Consider the following 17,330-nt stretch of genomic DNA (forward strand, 5'->3'; position numbering starts at 1 on the left):
GTGGGCGAAGGGAGGACAACTTCTGAAGGAGGTAACCGAAGAAACGTATGAGACGGTGGTCGATTACTCCTACTTCTCAGAACCAGTGTCCTGCGAGGTCACCAATGCCCTGGGCAGCACCAACATCAGCAGAACAGTAGATGTTTATTGTAAGAATTTAACTCCATCAAGACCCCCCCCCCCCCCCCCCACCTTCTTCTAGACCATATTACACTTTTGACTACTTTACAATCATAAGGTCCCTTTACATGCATAAGCGCCCAGCAGCCAACCTACCTCTGGACTAGGACTATCACTGCTATGCTTTACAGAAGGGGTGATAGTTGTTCAATTAATGGAGGCGGATCTAACGAGGGATTGTTACAACCGCCCGCCGTTATGCATAGTAAACAGGAGTTGCTCACACATTAAGTGGTTCCTGGTTACACGGCCCGGTAGTTGCTTGGTTTTTAGTTCTACTAAAGATACCTTTATATTCCAGTCACACCTGGAACTGCAGTTACAGTTCTGCAATGCGTTGTGGGAGATTAAATAACACTTACATAGTGATAGCTCAGCTTTCAGGTGACAAACCTGATTGCAGAAGAATTTATTTCACTCACTCCTGTTCGGCACCGTACACTAATCCGTATAAAGTCACTAGTATTTGCACAATTAGGGCTCTTGCACACTTGCCTTTTTCGCACGAATGTCAATGGGACTTTCTGAAGTTAAAAACGAATTGCACAAAAATCGCAATCTTGTGCTTCTGCAATTTTTGTGCAATGTGGTTTTAACATTAGAAAGTCCCATTGACATTTGCGTAAAAAAAATGCGCAAGAAAAACACAAGTGTGCAGGAGCCCTTACGGAACATTTAATGTAGATGTTGAAGTAACGTGGCACACACCTCAAGAACTTCTCATACTTCTTACAAGGATCTAGGAACAACGCCAAAGCAAAGTGGAAGTCCAACTATCATGGTGGGCAGCTGGAACGCAGCATCACATGCACAAATGCAGAATGATCTGTAAAAATGGGGTACAATATTTAACCGCATAGAGTGGATTCCAATCATGGCCGGCTATGGTATGATACAGTGAATTCCTGGTCAGGAATAGGATGATAATTGCTTGGACAGGAAATGTTTTCTGGCCTGGGGTGACACTTGTACTATTACTCTCCCTCCTTACAGTTGGGCCTCGGATGGCGACGGAACCGGAATCCATTGTTGTGGACCTCGGATCAGAAGCCACCTTCCATTGTGCGTGGATTGGTAACCCTTCACTCACCATTGTCTGGATGAAACGCGGTTCTGGTGTGGTAAGTACAAAACATCCAAGAAACGGTGCAATGTGGAATATAACTCCAACCATACTTATGTTGCGCCACATGAGTTGCATAACCCAGCAACAGTTAAGATTCCATAGCTGGCCTCCATCAACCCCTCGCCTGATAACGCCTTCTTCATATAATATTTTGTCAGTATTTTTAAAGGCTTTTAAAAAGCATTTTAAATGTAAAGAACTTTTTGACAAGCATTTTTTTAAAAATTTTGTAACATTTAACACTGTCACAACTTTTAGATATTTCTGTCATTATTTTCTAGGGTGTTTCTATTTAATGTACTATATAATGTTTTCCAAAGTTTTAAAACATATTTTTGTGGAGTGAAATGGAAAAAAAGTAATTTTGCTATTTTTTTGAGTATTGCTTTTTAGATTTCTTTTTTATGGTGTTCACTGTGCACTAAATATAAGTTGTTGTTAACTTTACTCTATGATTATAGTAATGCCAGTTCTTTTTCTTAGAGGGCTATTACAGGACTTTTAAGCCTTGCACTATTGATAACTAATCCTCAGGATTCAGAATAGATCATCAGTAGGTGATTGGCTGGGGCGGCTGCTTGGGACCCCCGGCAATTGGCCCCTGCACTCATTGCAGCATAACCAGATGTTGACTGCTCTTTCCTCATTGCAGTTGGAGCAGGAAGTGTAATAGAAGGCATAGCCCCCATTGAAATCATGTTGTATTGGATTCAATAGGAGCTGTGCCTTCAGTACCAACCTGAAGCAATATAAAGTTGACAGCGCTATCTGCTTCCAGCACTGACGGTGGCCCAGCGCATAGCTAATCCATAAGGGCCCTTTTACACAGGACGACCTGTTCGATCATGCATTTGCGCAGGAATGATAATCACTAGTAAATGGAGTTGGAGCGAGCTGGAGATCGTTCTGGCTCACCCTCCTCCATTTATAGTAAGCAGGCAGTCATTCATAAGTGTACAACTGCCGGTTCACACGGGCCGGTCCATCATCGTTCAGTTTTATGCATGCAGAAACTTAACGACAGACGGAAGGGAACAAATTCTCAATCGTCGTACAATCAGGGCATGCGTTTACACTGAGCGATATTGTTCAGATTGCTGCTGAATCCCAGGAATCTGGACAATTTATCGATGCGTGGAAAAGGCCCTAACTGCAGAGCATGGCCGCACATGCCATTATTTAATACCTTCCCACCTTCCTTCCATCCGTCAGTCTCACAAGGACAGAACTTCCATTCTTGTCTTCATCCGGTTCACAACCTGAATTTTCACAGGCGGAGCAGAATCACAGCTGAAGCTCTGACATTTATTTCTGAAGTAAAAATGACAAAAATATTACTTTGTGCTTTCCTGAGGTCGGCAGCTTTACACTCTTGGCCTGATCATATGAAAGGCGGACTTTTCAAATTTTCTTAATATCACGTAGGAAGTGACAAGTGCAAATATTTTATTTTCTAGACTTGCAGAAGGTCAGAGCTGTCACCTTCATCCGCAGATACTGCCATTACTGTGGTCAATAGCCATTACTCATCGAGGCGAGAGGCATGCAAAATTTCACTAGATCCCAGGAAACTGGGTGAATACAGTAGAAATCCTTTATTCGGCTATTTATTAATCCAGAAGGTCTGACACTCTACACATTTTTCGGAGAACAGCTATGTAATTTCACATTTCATAAGACTGTACAATAATCCTTATATTTAGTTCAGAAAAGCCCAATATCTGCATTTATAAACAGTCTGATCATCTGGAACTTTTGATATCTGGTACTGGCCCATTCCTGAGATCCTTTTCCAGCAAGCCATAAAATAAGATTGTATCTTTTTGTTTGGAGTGTGTTTGCGATACTGACATCTAGTGGTCAGAATAGAAGCTGCAATCTGTCAACGATTTTTGTGAGCAGCTACAATAAATACTATAGTCTGTCTCAGAAAGAGAACACAGCCGAATATCATACAACTCTCAACTACATTCTCATTAGGTAAAGGTGTAAAGGTCGGCATAAGAACAAGCTCCAGCCAAACAGATGATCATGGGATGTCAGCTCCCAAACTTCAAACCTATGCAAAGAGGATCACAGAGAGGACCAGAAGAATACTGCAGCCTAATTTAAATAGACCCAGATACATAAAGTGTCAGTACTGTAGGACGTTTCGACATATATACATACATATATACTCCCTAAGGACCACTTAACGCAGAGTTTAGTTGGCGCAGATTCTGTTGTAAAATCTGCAATGGAATCAGTGCCATTTAATTCATAGGGGATCCACTCTGTTAATACTGTGTGAATTTTTCTGTGCACAGATATTAAAAAGAATTAACATGTCAATTATTGATGTAGAAACCGCACCGGGCAATCACACGCAGATTTGCCCATTTGAATGGGGCTACACATAAGCAAGCAAATCCACGACAACACTCCGAGGCTCAACTTCGGACTTCTGCTGTGGATGATTGTGGCAGATCCACAATTTCATCAACATCCAACATGGCAAAAAAAAACTGGCCAGATTTTAGTTGTGGATCAATAGAGAGTTATGAAACACACCGCAAAAATTGTAGGTTTTTGTAATGTTTTACAGATTTTTAGGGAGGTTTCATACGCAGGTTTTGTGATTAGTGTTTGAGCCAAAGTCAGAAGTGGATCCAGCAGGAAGAGGACGTACAAGTCCTTCCTTTAGATTTCCCATTTCTTTTCAATCTACTTCTGACTTTTGCTTTAAAGAACTGCATGAAAACTGCCACAAAATCCAAATGGTGTGAAAGCATCCTTGATACATTCTTTCAGGTCCACGGGGTTTCGTTCAAAACATAGTTTAATTCAGTTGTGGCTATTTTTCAGGCAGTTTCCCTTATTCTTCTACAGTATATAAGAAAAGAAATCTCCTGACAAATGTGTGTAGAAGAAAAAAACGACACCTAAACAATAGCTTCTAAAAAAAGCTAAGAAATTTATGGTGTTTTTTATAAAGCAGAAAAAGCCACAAAAATAAACCGTGCAGGAAGAACAGCTAAAACTAGTTTTAGAATATAAAACTCCAATAATCATGCGGCTTTAACAAGGAAAAAGCGCTTGTTTTTAGGTTTGCAGTGACGTCACATACAGACCTGAGCGGACCATGTAGTTCAAGTAATAAATGTGTCCGTTTTTGTTTATATCTTGTGTATTTTACTTAGGTCCTGAGTAATGACAACTATCTGACACTAAAAAATGTGCGCCAGGAGGATGCTGGGAAATACGTTTGCCGAGCGGTCGTTCCTCGAGTGGGTGCCGGAGAGAGGGAACTCACCTTAACAGTAAACGGTAAGGAACCAACCAAGGTCCCGCTTCCTGCAGGTCCCACTGATACATCTCCATAAAACCTCCGGAGATGAAAAATAACTAAACCGCTTCTTCCAGAACCAACACACCCATCCATGGGTTGCATATGATATTGCAGCTCCGCTCCATTAAAGTATATAGGGCTGGAGCTGCAATACCAGACACAACCTGTGGACAAATGTGGCACTATTATGGAAGAAAGCAGCCATGGTTTTGTAATCCAGTACAATTAATTAAAGTGAAATATGTTTGTTTAGATCTGTTTCTAGGAAAACTGGGTGGCAAAAAGTTTGACCCCCATTATCAATCCTAGTGTTGTCACGCAGCTTTTCCTGACTCTCGAAGACCCTAGGAGTTTGAGAAAGTTGTGGTTCAGTCACAATGGAAGCTATGTTAGCAGAGGGGTGTAACCATAATGGATGCAGTGAGTGCAGTTGCTAACAGGCCCTTGAAATTAGAGGGTTTCTCTTCCCCACAGTATTATAAGTGAAGAATGGAGGTTCCTGTTACAGATTTCACATTGGGGCTCAATAGCTTCATGTTAAGCCTCTACTTGGCAGCCATACTGGTTGTCAACCAGCTTTCTTAGATGTAACAACTGTTAACATGACTGACACATTGTGATATGCCAGGTTACACCATTGTAGTAACTTGTAGTTATTGTAACACATTAAAGGTCAAGTTAGCGTTTGCTGCATCTGTAACGTAATTGGCGAATAGAATTTTCAGCAATTTCTCAGAGAGGGACTCGGGAACATTTTGCGATGTTGTGATCCTTTTTTATGAGAACTTAATGTATGTTAGTGTCTTGGAATGTCGCGTACAAGCGGCGATCCTTGTCTGCGCTCTGAGCGTAGTGTAAATCTGTTTTATATCTTCATCTCTTGTAGGGAAGGAGGACAGCAGATTTAGCTCTTTAATATTAGATTCCTGTTTATGTTCCCATTAAAGAACCGGAATAACAATTTCCCTGGTGCCGGTTGTATATGAGCCTAATCCGCTTCCACTGTTGCGGAGGTTTAGCCTGTGTAATGACCATGGCATGCAGAGAGATGGGAGAGGTTTAAGCGGCATCCTCAAGGCGAAGTACAGGAAATATTAGTTTACAGTAAGAGACATTATAACGCCTTTCTCACTGTAAACATGGCATCCATAATATTACTATGAAACATACCCATGGCCCTGGCTCAGTAGATGCCAGGAGCCATTTATGTGCCCCCTACTGGCAACTATTAATATCACATTCTAGTTAAATTGTAATAGTTTTGGCTAAGTCAGCAATTGGGTCATATTCCGTCTGTGATGCCCAAGCAAACGTAGCCACCTGAAATGCCAGTCAAGGGGCCACAAGGAATGAGCCCTGCCCTCCATACTATTTCAAAAGAGGTCTGTTCCTGATTTATAGCTATTAGATCAACAGGCTAGAGTCATAGAACCCTATTTTGCATTGATAATTGGCAGATATCACAGGAGATCCCAGTAGGGAGGGGCATACATAATAACTAATTAAATACCCCTGACTGGCACTTATCACTAGATGGGGCATCAATATGTATAAATGAGCTGTCATTAGATGGTTAATTACCAGCTGCTCACCATCCCTAAAGATGATTATTCCAGATGCCTGCTATCGGCCGCATTGGCTGAACTTTTGTGAAATTTGTTGGCACCTTGTCCTATTTGAGGCATGTCTTCGCAGGTGGTCAATACTGATACCTTGTAGACTATAACGACAAATATCCTACAGACATAAATCATACCGCTCCATTGCTGCCCCTGGAATGAAACAATGTATTAAACCAGATCTAACAAACAGGCTTGTACAGCCGCCATCACCAGGATCATTCCGCTTTAATGGATTCAACTCAAGTGCAAAATGAAAGGCACACAGTTTGACCTTGGGCGTTAGGACCCCCCCAGCCCCCACAATGATTAAAGTCAGATTGGGAATGTCAGCCTGGCTGCCCACATCTCCTAATTTCCCTGATCACAGTTGGTCTCCTGTCCCTAAATAACACACACACTGTGATAATGCAATAAGGAGCATGCAGGAACGGCGAGGAGATCCGCCGGTGGCATCACATTGAGCCGGGATGAGGAATGCACCATTTGGTTTTATCTCGCCGTGCCTTGCAAAGTGATATTGTTTTCCTTCCGCTCACGCTCCCTTATCGACAGCAGGAGTTTAATTACAATTAAATAGCTAGCAGAAAACAAAACCAGCAGTAAGGAAACAACGCAGGCGGGGGAGGGGAGGGTGTCGGAAATTTTCAATGAAATCAGGCCTTGTAGAAGGAGAGCGCTGTCACCGGGGAAAATTCCAAGATGCAAATGCTCAAACCGGTGACTAGCCAGACGCTCCTCTCCGTGGCCGCAGATCACACAAATGTCCCAGTGTCTGTTCTTTATCGATATGGTTGCTGGCAAGCAACAGATTGGCACATGTGCGAACACTGCAGTCACCGCAAAAATCCACGGAAACACATTAATGTATAGATTCTGATTAAACTGTAGTACCGTATCGGCACACATATCTGTGGTGGTACATTCTTCGGAGCCTCCAGCGCAGATGCGGCATAAATTTACTGTTTAAATAGCACGCTGCGCTGTTTCATCGGAGAAAATGCCATCCAGTACGTCCGAAGCCAGTTGAACAGCGAATGGGTTTCAGCCGGTGTCCATTATATTGGGCATGTGCCGAATCCGGTACTTCCAGTATTGTCATTGTTGAGTTCCTATAACAGAGCTGAATGCTGGAGAGTAAACCAGATAAAAGTACATGGGAATAGAGATAATCTCTAGCGTCTCAGTATAAAGGATGGTTCGGGAATGGGCCGGCAGCGAGGGGGTGATAGCAGGGGCAACCATCATGGTCGAGGCTCACCACAAATACTGGGTACATCCAGGGAAGGTTCTGAGACTGGTTCACGGTGTAGGGACTTTCCCCCACCTGGTATGGCATAAGTAGAGGGGTGGTCATGGGCAATATTGGATGAGACCACATTCTCGGCAAATAGGCTTTGTCAACGAACAGAAATTTATTGCCATAATGTCTTATACTTGCGATCTAGCAGGGGTCAGTCTTGTGGCACAGCAAAAGAGTCCTTGGTAACTTACGAGTAATGGGTCGTGGTGTGTCCTTAACCCCTTAAGCCTTTTTTCTTTTTTTTCTTTTTTGGTTTTCCTGCCCATTTCGTCTGCTTCCCCGGCGCAATGGTCTCCCCGGCAGTGAGGCAAGCTACTTGAGGCTTTTCCCCGCTGTCATCTCCCTGCTCGTCTTTGAATTCCCCCACCATCAGCGCTGTGTAAATAAGCGCTGTGTTTGGATCTAGCACCAGCCAATCACAGCTGGCGCTCGATCATTCACAGCCATTCAGTGAATGACATCACTAAATGGCTGTGATTGGTTTATCGAGCGCCGGCTGTGATTGGCTGTTGCTCGATTCACTCACAGCGCTTACTTACATCCAGGGGTTTCACATTGTGCTCAATGGGCTGGCAGCAGCAGCACCGACCCCATTGAGAATATATAGTGAAGATCGCGAACCACTGGCACGGCTGGGGCACAGGAGCGCAAAGTTCTCCCATTGAATTCATGAATGGGTGAGTGCTGCGCCTGATTGGATGAGCGCAAGGAACAATCACAGGCAGCTCTCAGCTGTCATTTAATAGCTGAGAGCTGCCTCTGATTGGTCACAGTACTCAGCCAATCAGAGGCAGCCCTTTCAGCAGGCGGGGATTTTAAATCCCTGCCTGCTGAAATCACTTCACAGCAGTGCAGGAGAAGACCCGACTGGACGCGCCTGAGCTCCAGCAGCTGCGGAGAGGTGAGTATATATATTTTTTTTACATTTCACACATTTTAGGGATGTTTTTCAGGGAAGGGCTTATATTTAAAGCCCTTCCCTGAAAAATCAATGCAGGGCTTGCCGGCAGCATATTGCTTTTAATGGAGTCGGCTGTAACGCCAGCTCCATTGAATTCAATAGGAGAACATTGCAGTCCTCTGCCACAACTGCTGTCACAGTGTTCAGTGACCAGGGGACTCCCTGCGGAGATGAAGAAATCCTCTGCCACAGCTGTGGCAGAGGATCACGATGTTCCCTGTATGTCAATGAGGCCGCCGCTGCTGCTGCCAGCCCCATTGACCAAAGGTGAAACCTCTGGATGTGACAGCATCCACAGGTTTCACATCCAAGGACTCCCCTGATGCAGCTGTCACAGCCGCAACAGGGAAAAGCCCCTTTTGAGCAGAAAAATGCGGCTAGGTCTGTTTTTTCTTGCGTGCCCCCTCAAATTTTTGAACGTATCAGTTTTGACGCGAGAATTGTTTTGCGCATAACGCCTGTGTGACTGAGCCCTCAGAGAATTATCACGAAGGATTGCAACAGCATCGCATTGCAGCCTATTGTATAAAGAAGGGAATAACTCATTGAGCTGTAGGGTACATGAAGGGTTAAGTGGATATGGAAGCGCTAGGGCTATCTAACCTCTGAGAAGTTTTTTCTTCATTGGAACACCCGGGTATATAAGATCAGCATGGAGTCCTCAGGATCTCTGGCTCTATGCGCAGTTGTTTATAATGTACGGCAGGTTATGTGGGTCGGTGGGTTAGCGCACCTCTCCAAAATGCATGAGTTCAGTTCTGTCATCCATGATATTTTAATTCTCAAATCTAGTGCTCATCCATATGTTACCAGGACTCCTCAGCTACACGGTGCAGAGTCATGAGGCTGGCAGCCCGGTGCCTGGAACAGCTGTGTTGTTAAAAATGCATAGGCAAACTGTGCATGGATGGAGGCCCACCGTGGACCCCAGTACGGAGAGATACAGCACCCCCCACTCTGGGAAACTTCTTAGAAAATAACAAATTTCAATAATTGAAGCTAAGCATGGAGCAGGAGCCAATATACCTCCCTCTATCACACAATGGGGCTTACGTTTACACTGCTCATCGAGCTGCGGTAGATTTCAGATTCGGTGGACAGACGGTCTGAAGAATGTGGCAAATGTATCAAGAGGCTTGTGCCTCTTAATATATTTGTTGCATTTCACTTCAGCATAAACATAACTTAGAAGGCTAGGGCATACATAGAACTCATGGGCCCCATAGCAAAGCTCAGAATTGGGCCCCCCAAGAGAGAAAAAAATATATATACACTGTGCATTCTGTTAGACAACATTTATAGCACGTTGGGCTTAGATACATCAGATAGTAGTGTACCTCTAAATATCAGTTACCATATAATAGTCAGATGCCTGCTCTACACAGTGATAGTGATTACAGTACCGGTGTCTCTAGTCATCACAGGTGACGTCTTCTCTGATTACGTCTCTGGTGACGTCTGCTTTCCTTTTTTATCACTATCTGGGTCTAGGCCCTCATGAAGATCTCTTCCAACAATGACTCTACACACTCTTCCCATCCTGCCGCTACCCCCACTGCTCCTCTCAATGCCCACTCTATGGCTCCCGCTTAGTAATAGCGTGTCCCTTTATGGCCCCTGCTTAGTATCAGTGTCCCTTGCTTAGTAATTGTATCTCCATACACTTAGTATAAGTGTCTCTTTTTATGGACTTAGTGATAGTATGCCCCTTTGTGGCCCTCACCAAGTAATAATATCCCACTTTGGGACCCTGCATAGTAACAGTATATCACCTTCTTGGCCCTTGCCTAATAATGGTCTGCTTTTTGGCCCCTGTTTAGTAACAGTGTCCCTTTTTGTGGCTTCCACTTAGGAATAGTAATCTCCTTTTTAGCTCCTGCTTAGTGATAGTATTCCCTTTTTAGCCCTTGTTTAGTAATAGTATCCCCAATTGTGGCCCATACTTAGTATGTATCCCTTTTTATGGTCCCCTTAGTGATAGTGAGGGCCACAAAGGGGCATACTAAGTAATATCATCGCACTTTGGACACCTGCATAGTAACAGTATACCCCCTCCTTAGCCCTTGCTTAATAAGAGTCTGCTTAATGGCCCCACTTAGTAATAGTAAACTCCTTTGTAGCCCCTGCTTAGTGATAGTTTTCCTTTTTTGGCCCTCGCTTAGTAATAGTATTCTGCTTTGTGGCTCCCACTTGGTGATAGTATCTCCCTTTGTGTACCGCACTTAATAATGGAGGGCCCGGACCCCATCCCACTTGCTGAACCACAAGCCGCTAGTAAGAATCTTCATACACAGTCACATGAATACCATCTGGAGTTCTCATAGCATCATTGACTTCTCCTCCTCCTGTATTCTGAGTATGTGTGAAGGAGACAGAGGGAGGAGTTGGGTGAGGCTCAGGGCACTCGGGCCGGTGTCTGTGTGACTGTGTGAGTTTTTATGAAGATTCTTACTCGGAGTTTGGAAAAGGGGAAAAGAGACGAGGTTTAGTGGGGCCCCCGTGCCTTGAGGGCCACATAGCAGTCGTGTAGTCTGCCTCTATTAGTGTTACACCACTGATAGACAAGCATATGAAATGCCGGTCTAAATCAATATGCCCCATTGTCTGTACAAGATGTAATAAAATAAATAAATAGTGCTGCAAGAGAAAATAATGAAGCTCAATCTGAAAGGAAAGGGTGTGTATACTTGTGCAATCATTGTGGCCACAATTCCATAAATTGCAACCTTTCGCTTTTTAAGAGGAACGTAAGACATTGGCCCTCCTCAGCCTCTTGGTTTATGAATAGAATGTCACAATGACTGTAAAAACTGATACACTAGTCATAGTAAGGGGGTATTACCCAACGTCTGTCCCCAGTGTAGCTGGACTAGATAACACAGAAGCATAAACCCTTGCAACCATGGGCCCTTTTACATGGGATGATCTGTTGGGCATAGATGCCCCACAGGCTGTCCCAATGAGAACTGTTCCCATGCTTTTAGGCCCCCTGCCCACGGCAGTGATTTCGCCGGTGGTTTACCGCCGAATCACGCCGGCCGACGCTTTCCATAGCATTGCTATGGAAAGCGCCGGCCCCTGTCCACGAGCAGAGAATCATTGCAATTCTCCGCTCGCGGCGGGCAATTTGCAGCATGCTGCGAATTGCCCCAATTCTCCGCGGCCAGCCTATTTATCAGATAGGGCTGACCAGCGGAGATTCGGCAGCGGCCCCTGCTCCCGGGCGGCAGAGATCCGCCACAGGACTTCGCAAAGCCCGTGGACAGCCGGCCTTACACAGGAACAATCACGACTAGCAAATGGAGGTGGAGAAGACCGGGATCGGTCTGGCCCACACGCCTCCATTTACAGAAAACGGACAGTCGTTCACAAATGAGCAACTGCCTGTTCACACAGGCCGATCCGTCATTCAGTTTTCTGCATGCATAAACCTAACTTAATGAATTACCATTCATCGTTCAGTCTGTGCATACATTTACACTGACGATCGCAGGAATCTGAAGAGTTATCGGCCCGTGTGAAAGGATCCTAATTTTTATAATGAGGTAATGCTCTTTATCACAATGTGACTTTATGTTAATCAGGGCAAGCAGTGCATTGTGGGAAGTAGCAGTAACCGCTCCCCATCAGCTAATAAACACAGATATCACTTGTGCCTGTCGTAAAAGGAATTCACGGGGCCTCCGCTATACTGAAGGAAGGGGGAGAGGGGGCGAGCACTGGGTGACAGGAAGACATCCACAACAAGGCGACACAGGAACAAAGAAATCCATAAAGTCTTTCTCTGCTATTACAGTAAACACCGGAGGGATCTATAGTGAACACAAAGGCCATCATGTATCCTGCCTGGAAGTTATGACCTCCACCCCGCCACCCATCAACTACACGACTCCACACAATGCACAGCCGCACACACCAGCGTTGTCACCCGCCACTTTTCACTTAATAATTTATAATGTGAGTAGAGCGACCAAAAACGGAACAAGATGAGCTCTGCGCCAACAACCAGCATACATAGTACTGTGCCACATACTGAGCCTCTATTCACACAGGTGTCCGGAAGTGGTTCCCGCACATATGCTACATTTGTCCATAGACCACTGTGGGCCCAACGGATGCCAAAAGAGTGACCGTGCTGGTATACATCAGATACTTTTGCTGCACAGGGCACAGTATGTGTGTTTTATTTCACCGTGGTGGCCAATATATGATGTATGCGTGACTTGAAGCTCCTGGGCCCCAATGCAAAACCTGTAACAGGGCCCCCAACTATAATGCTTTATTCACAGTACTGGGCTCCCTACATTGGGAAGAGAGGTCTTATGGGCCTACTAAGGCCCCTGGGCCCAGGTGCACCCGCATCCCCTGCATCCCCTATAGTTATGCCAGTGTATATTGCATATACCTGTATAGGAGGCATCCATTGGACAATTACGTCCGAAGTATTTCCTAATATATACAATAGACGGATGCCCTCATCGTAGCGCCCCACATCTTACTAAGTAACTGAGACAGAAAATTCCAGCGCCAGAGTTAAATGAAAAGAAAAATAAAGAACTTTATCCCACAATGAAAAAACGCCCCAAATACAGAAGACAGCAAGTCAGGTTCATGTGTTTCGGCACTACCAGAGATACTGAATTTAACCCCCTCATTGCGCTAGATAAACATATCCTAAAAATATACTATTCACTGCCTAAGACCATCATAAATGTTAGATTAACCCCTCACTTACTAGTTAATTACATTAACACTTTCACTGTCCTAGATAGCCAGGGATGCTGATAGTAACACCTAAACGGCTATTGACCACTAGGCATACAGACATTAATCCCTTCATTGTCCTAGACCTCCAAGGAACAATCATTAATCCCTTCACTGCTCAAACTCACCCGGGATACTGGATTTACCCCCTCACTGCCCTAGATTGCATTTCACTATCCTACAGATGTAGTCTTTCTAAAAAGAACGTTTGGCACTTTATGCTATTTTTGTAACCCTTTGCAGTCTATTGACACACCAGCCAGACCAATCATGGTTACAAAGAATACATCTGTAGACTACCAAAGTTACAGAAATTAACCTCTTCCCTGCTGTAGACCACCAGGGATGTAGACGTCCCCAGCGGGCTAGATTAGCAGGAATATTGATATTAAAGGGGTTAAACAATTATAAAAGATTAAAATGAAGAGAAATTGAATATTCACCCATTTGGACGGCTCCTAGTCCAGCACTGTAGCTGGGCGGTCACGTTCTGTTCATTGTGCACAGTACCGCTCAGCTACTCACAGGTTTCAGCGGCCATAGAAGAATCACTGCTGAAACCTGTATTAGGCTGAGCAGTCACAAGCTCAATGAAAGGCACATGCCCGCCTGCAGTACCAACCCAGGCCACTACACTATGGTCAGCGTTTTCAGCTTCCTGTGCTGACGACAATAAGAGCAGCCCTGTGAATCAATTGAGCGTCGGGGATCTCGAACCCAAAAATCTTGTGTATGCCCCTGAGGGCTTATTCACATGAACGCATCTGCGATCGTATCACGCGTGCAAAATTTGTGTGCGCAATGCACAGTGAATAGAATCCATTGATTTCAATGGGTTCGTTCATATAAGCGTATTTTCCGCATTTTGTTTGTACAAAAAATATGTAGCGTGTTGTATTTTCGTGCATATTGCGCACGAACACAGCACATATTAAGCGAATTAGAATTAGGCCTCCTGCACACGGGCGGATTTGTATTGCAAAATCCGAAGCTGGATTCCGCCTTCGGATTCTGCAGCAAATCCAGCCCATAGCATGCTATGAGAAAACACGATTTCCTGCCCACGAGCGGGGAAATTTTCCGCTCAAGGGGGAGAAATTGCAGCATGCTAAGATTTTGTGCAGGCTAAGCTCGGCCGACTTCAATTGAAGTCAATGGAGGGCGTCCGTCCTGCAGCCGTTCTGCAATCATCATTGCAGAATGGTCGCAGGTGCTGCGTCATCGCCATAGCGACGTCCCGCCGGCACATTCGCAGCAGAGGAGAAGATGGCGGAGAGGTAATCTGGGGTTACCGGCCGGGCACCGGATCGAACTCCGTGCGGGAATCCCTCATGTGGGGTCTGACCCGCCCATATGCAGGCGGTCTAAATTGCCAATTGAAATTTTTTTGTGCACACAGTAAAACATGGTAATAAAAATGCAGCGCCCATAGCGCAAATACGTAACGTAAATGCACTTATGCCTGTGTGAAGCCGGCCTAAGAGTCTAGTAAGGTTAGAGGATGCAAGCTGTCACCCTGACACTTGGTGGAAAGAACAATTATATAGTAACACTTGGGGTGCAGAACAATGACACATTGACATTTGGGAGCCAGGAAAATGGCATGCCAACACTCGGGAGACCGAACAATGACGTTTCTGGACCATTGCTCATAATGCAGAAGATTTCTACAATAATGTGATTCTGCACATCATGTGCTGTAACCTCTGTCAATGGTTGGATTCCGTCCGGAGTCCGCTGAGACTCTGCAGATGAGAGGTGACATAAGGAATCAAATGAATTAACATGTATTACATCAATACTAAAAGAGTCTCCTGTATCTACACAAAGATGCTAAAGAGGGGCCCCAGAGAGCGGCATGATGCCAGCCCCAGAACAATAAGCAATCTCTGATACAGACCGCACTCTACAGGTTAAAAGAGGCTGGAGCCACAGCTCCCCCTACAGGCCTTTTTAGGGTAGTGCTCTGCACAGGGAGGGGGTTCTCTGACTAATTCTGTGCCGTTTCCTGGGATTTTATGACTTCGCTTCCTCACCAGTCAGAGATGGCTGCCCGTATTTTATTATGATCCCCTGGGTATTTGTAGAAGAAATTTGCAGTTATTGGCTGATGGTAATAAAATGCCTTGATTAATCTAACTGAGTTTAAGAATAGTTTTGCTTCATCTTGCAGGTCCCCCAATAATCTCCAGCACCCAGACGCAGCATGCCTTACACGGAGAGAAGGGACAGATCAAGTGCTTCATCCGCAGCACCCCTCCCCCAGACAGGATCGTAAGTATGGGCGCAGGGAGGCTTTACTTCTTTGAGAGAGTGCAATTTTATTTTGGGATGGTTCCCAGCTTCATTTCCCCATCAATCGCTCTGCTTTGCCATTCAAACAACTTCATGAAATAATGCTTCTGAGGCCATTACTTTCCATTTGCTGTATTTTGCATAAGCCCATAAAGCACTTTGCTCCGTCCATTGTTGTTTTCTATGGTTGGATAATGACAGCAATATTCTGCGACTTCTAACAGCAGCCGATCCCCTCAAACAAATAGATCTTGTAGCCAAAACAGTCGGTGGCATCCAAAATGGAGAAATTAACGTCGGCTCCTGATGAGGCTTAATGAGAATTTCCAGTATCATTCTTGCTCTCAATTAAATTCAGTGCCTCGCTCTGCAGAAAAAGTGCTGCACTTAAAGGGACATCGCCCCGCTGCTCAGTCCCAATGTCCAAGCTCAGGCCTAATGCATTCATCCAATTTCCTGCCGCACAATAGATAATTGGCCTCTTGTGAAATACAATATATTTCCCCTTCAATAGTCGCCAATAACCATGAGGTACTCAACTACCAAATTTCAGTGTACAAGTCCAGCCAAGAGTTCTATAGTCAAAGCTCCTCATATACATGATTGCAGGATGGAATCCAGACCCAAACTTTGGCCCCATTACAAAATCAGTTATTACCTCCTTCTCCCCCACTATCATATTGAATTATTAGTTCTCTTCATATGGGAGAGAGGAACCTTTTGGGCCTCCTCAAGCCCCAGGACACAGTAGCGAACACAACCACCATAATACATTTATTTCTGTATTTAAATGAAGCTCCTACATGACTTGTATGAACATCTTGTTGTACTCTAGTTGCATCTAGAGCTGCACTCACAGTGCTACAGTTTGTATATACTTGACAATAAAGGTGGCCTTACACATTAAAATAACATCAGCAGATTTCTGTGGAATCGTCAGTCATCCCGTGTAAAGGTACCCTTAAGATGGCCAATCACTCCTGTGCTGTCGTAGTTCAGTGAATGGAGGAAGAGCGCGCCGAAGATCTTTTTTGGCCGCCGCCTCCATTCATAATAAATAGGCAGTCGTTCAGAGACTAACAACCACCTGTTTACACTGACCACTCACTCCTTTTACACAAGACGATAGTCGTCTAAACGACTGCACAGGCGCCGATGTCACCGCTGAGGTCATCAGCGATCGAGCAGAGCATTTAGATAGAAAGACTTATCACTTGATCACGGACTTCACGCTCAGCGCTTCACCTTCTACGTGAAGCGCTGAGCGGGGAGCATTCACATGCAATGAGAAGCCAGCGATAGTTTTTTCGCTGACTGAAAACAGGTTTCATCACCAACATAGAAGGGGGTTCTTAACTGTAAGGCTGGGTTCACACTGGGCGTATTCCCGTCCGAAATCTCGCGGTTTGGCCGCAGCAAAAACCGCGAGATTTCCGCCGGGTAAACCACCACGGTTTAAGCCGCGGTGGCTTTGAAGCGGCCTGGCCGCTCGCTTTTCTGTTGCAGCCGGCGTTCCTATAGAGGAGAGCGTGGCCGCGACGAAAATAAACAAAAAAGTAAAAATAAACAGACATGCTACGGACTTACCGCATGGGATTGGCCGTCCCGTGTGGACGAGATTTAGAGAAATCTCGTCCACATGTCTGGCTAATCCCGAGATTAGCGTATGCGGGCGGATTTGCCACGGTGAAATTCCACGCGGCAAATCCGCCCTGTGTGAACCCAGCCTAAGAGCAGTGAGACTGTGGAACTCT

General features: G+C 45.0%; 1 protein-coding gene across 2 annotated transcripts in view; it reads left to right on the forward strand.

Annotated features, from left to right (window-relative positions):
* KIRREL3 (kirre like nephrin family adhesion molecule 3) overlaps window positions 1-17,330 on the forward strand; it is a 765,513-nt gene that overhangs the window by 685,216 nt on the left and 62,967 nt on the right. For both annotated transcript variants that reach the window (XM_066607257.1, XM_066607258.1), the window contains exons 8-11: window positions 1-149; window positions 1,174-1,301; window positions 4,486-4,612; window positions 15,455-15,555. In XM_066607257.1, coding sequence (XP_066463354.1) covers window positions 1-149; window positions 1,174-1,301; window positions 4,486-4,612; window positions 15,455-15,555 — 505 coding nt within the window. The remainder of the gene's footprint in view (window positions 150-1,173; window positions 1,302-4,485; window positions 4,613-15,454; window positions 15,556-17,330) is intronic.

Source organism: Eleutherodactylus coqui, chromosome 6 (genome assembly GCF_035609145.1).
Source record: "Eleutherodactylus coqui strain aEleCoq1 chromosome 6, aEleCoq1.hap1, whole genome shotgun sequence".
Classification (NCBI taxonomy): domain Eukaryota; kingdom Metazoa; phylum Chordata; class Amphibia; order Anura; family Eleutherodactylidae; genus Eleutherodactylus; species Eleutherodactylus coqui.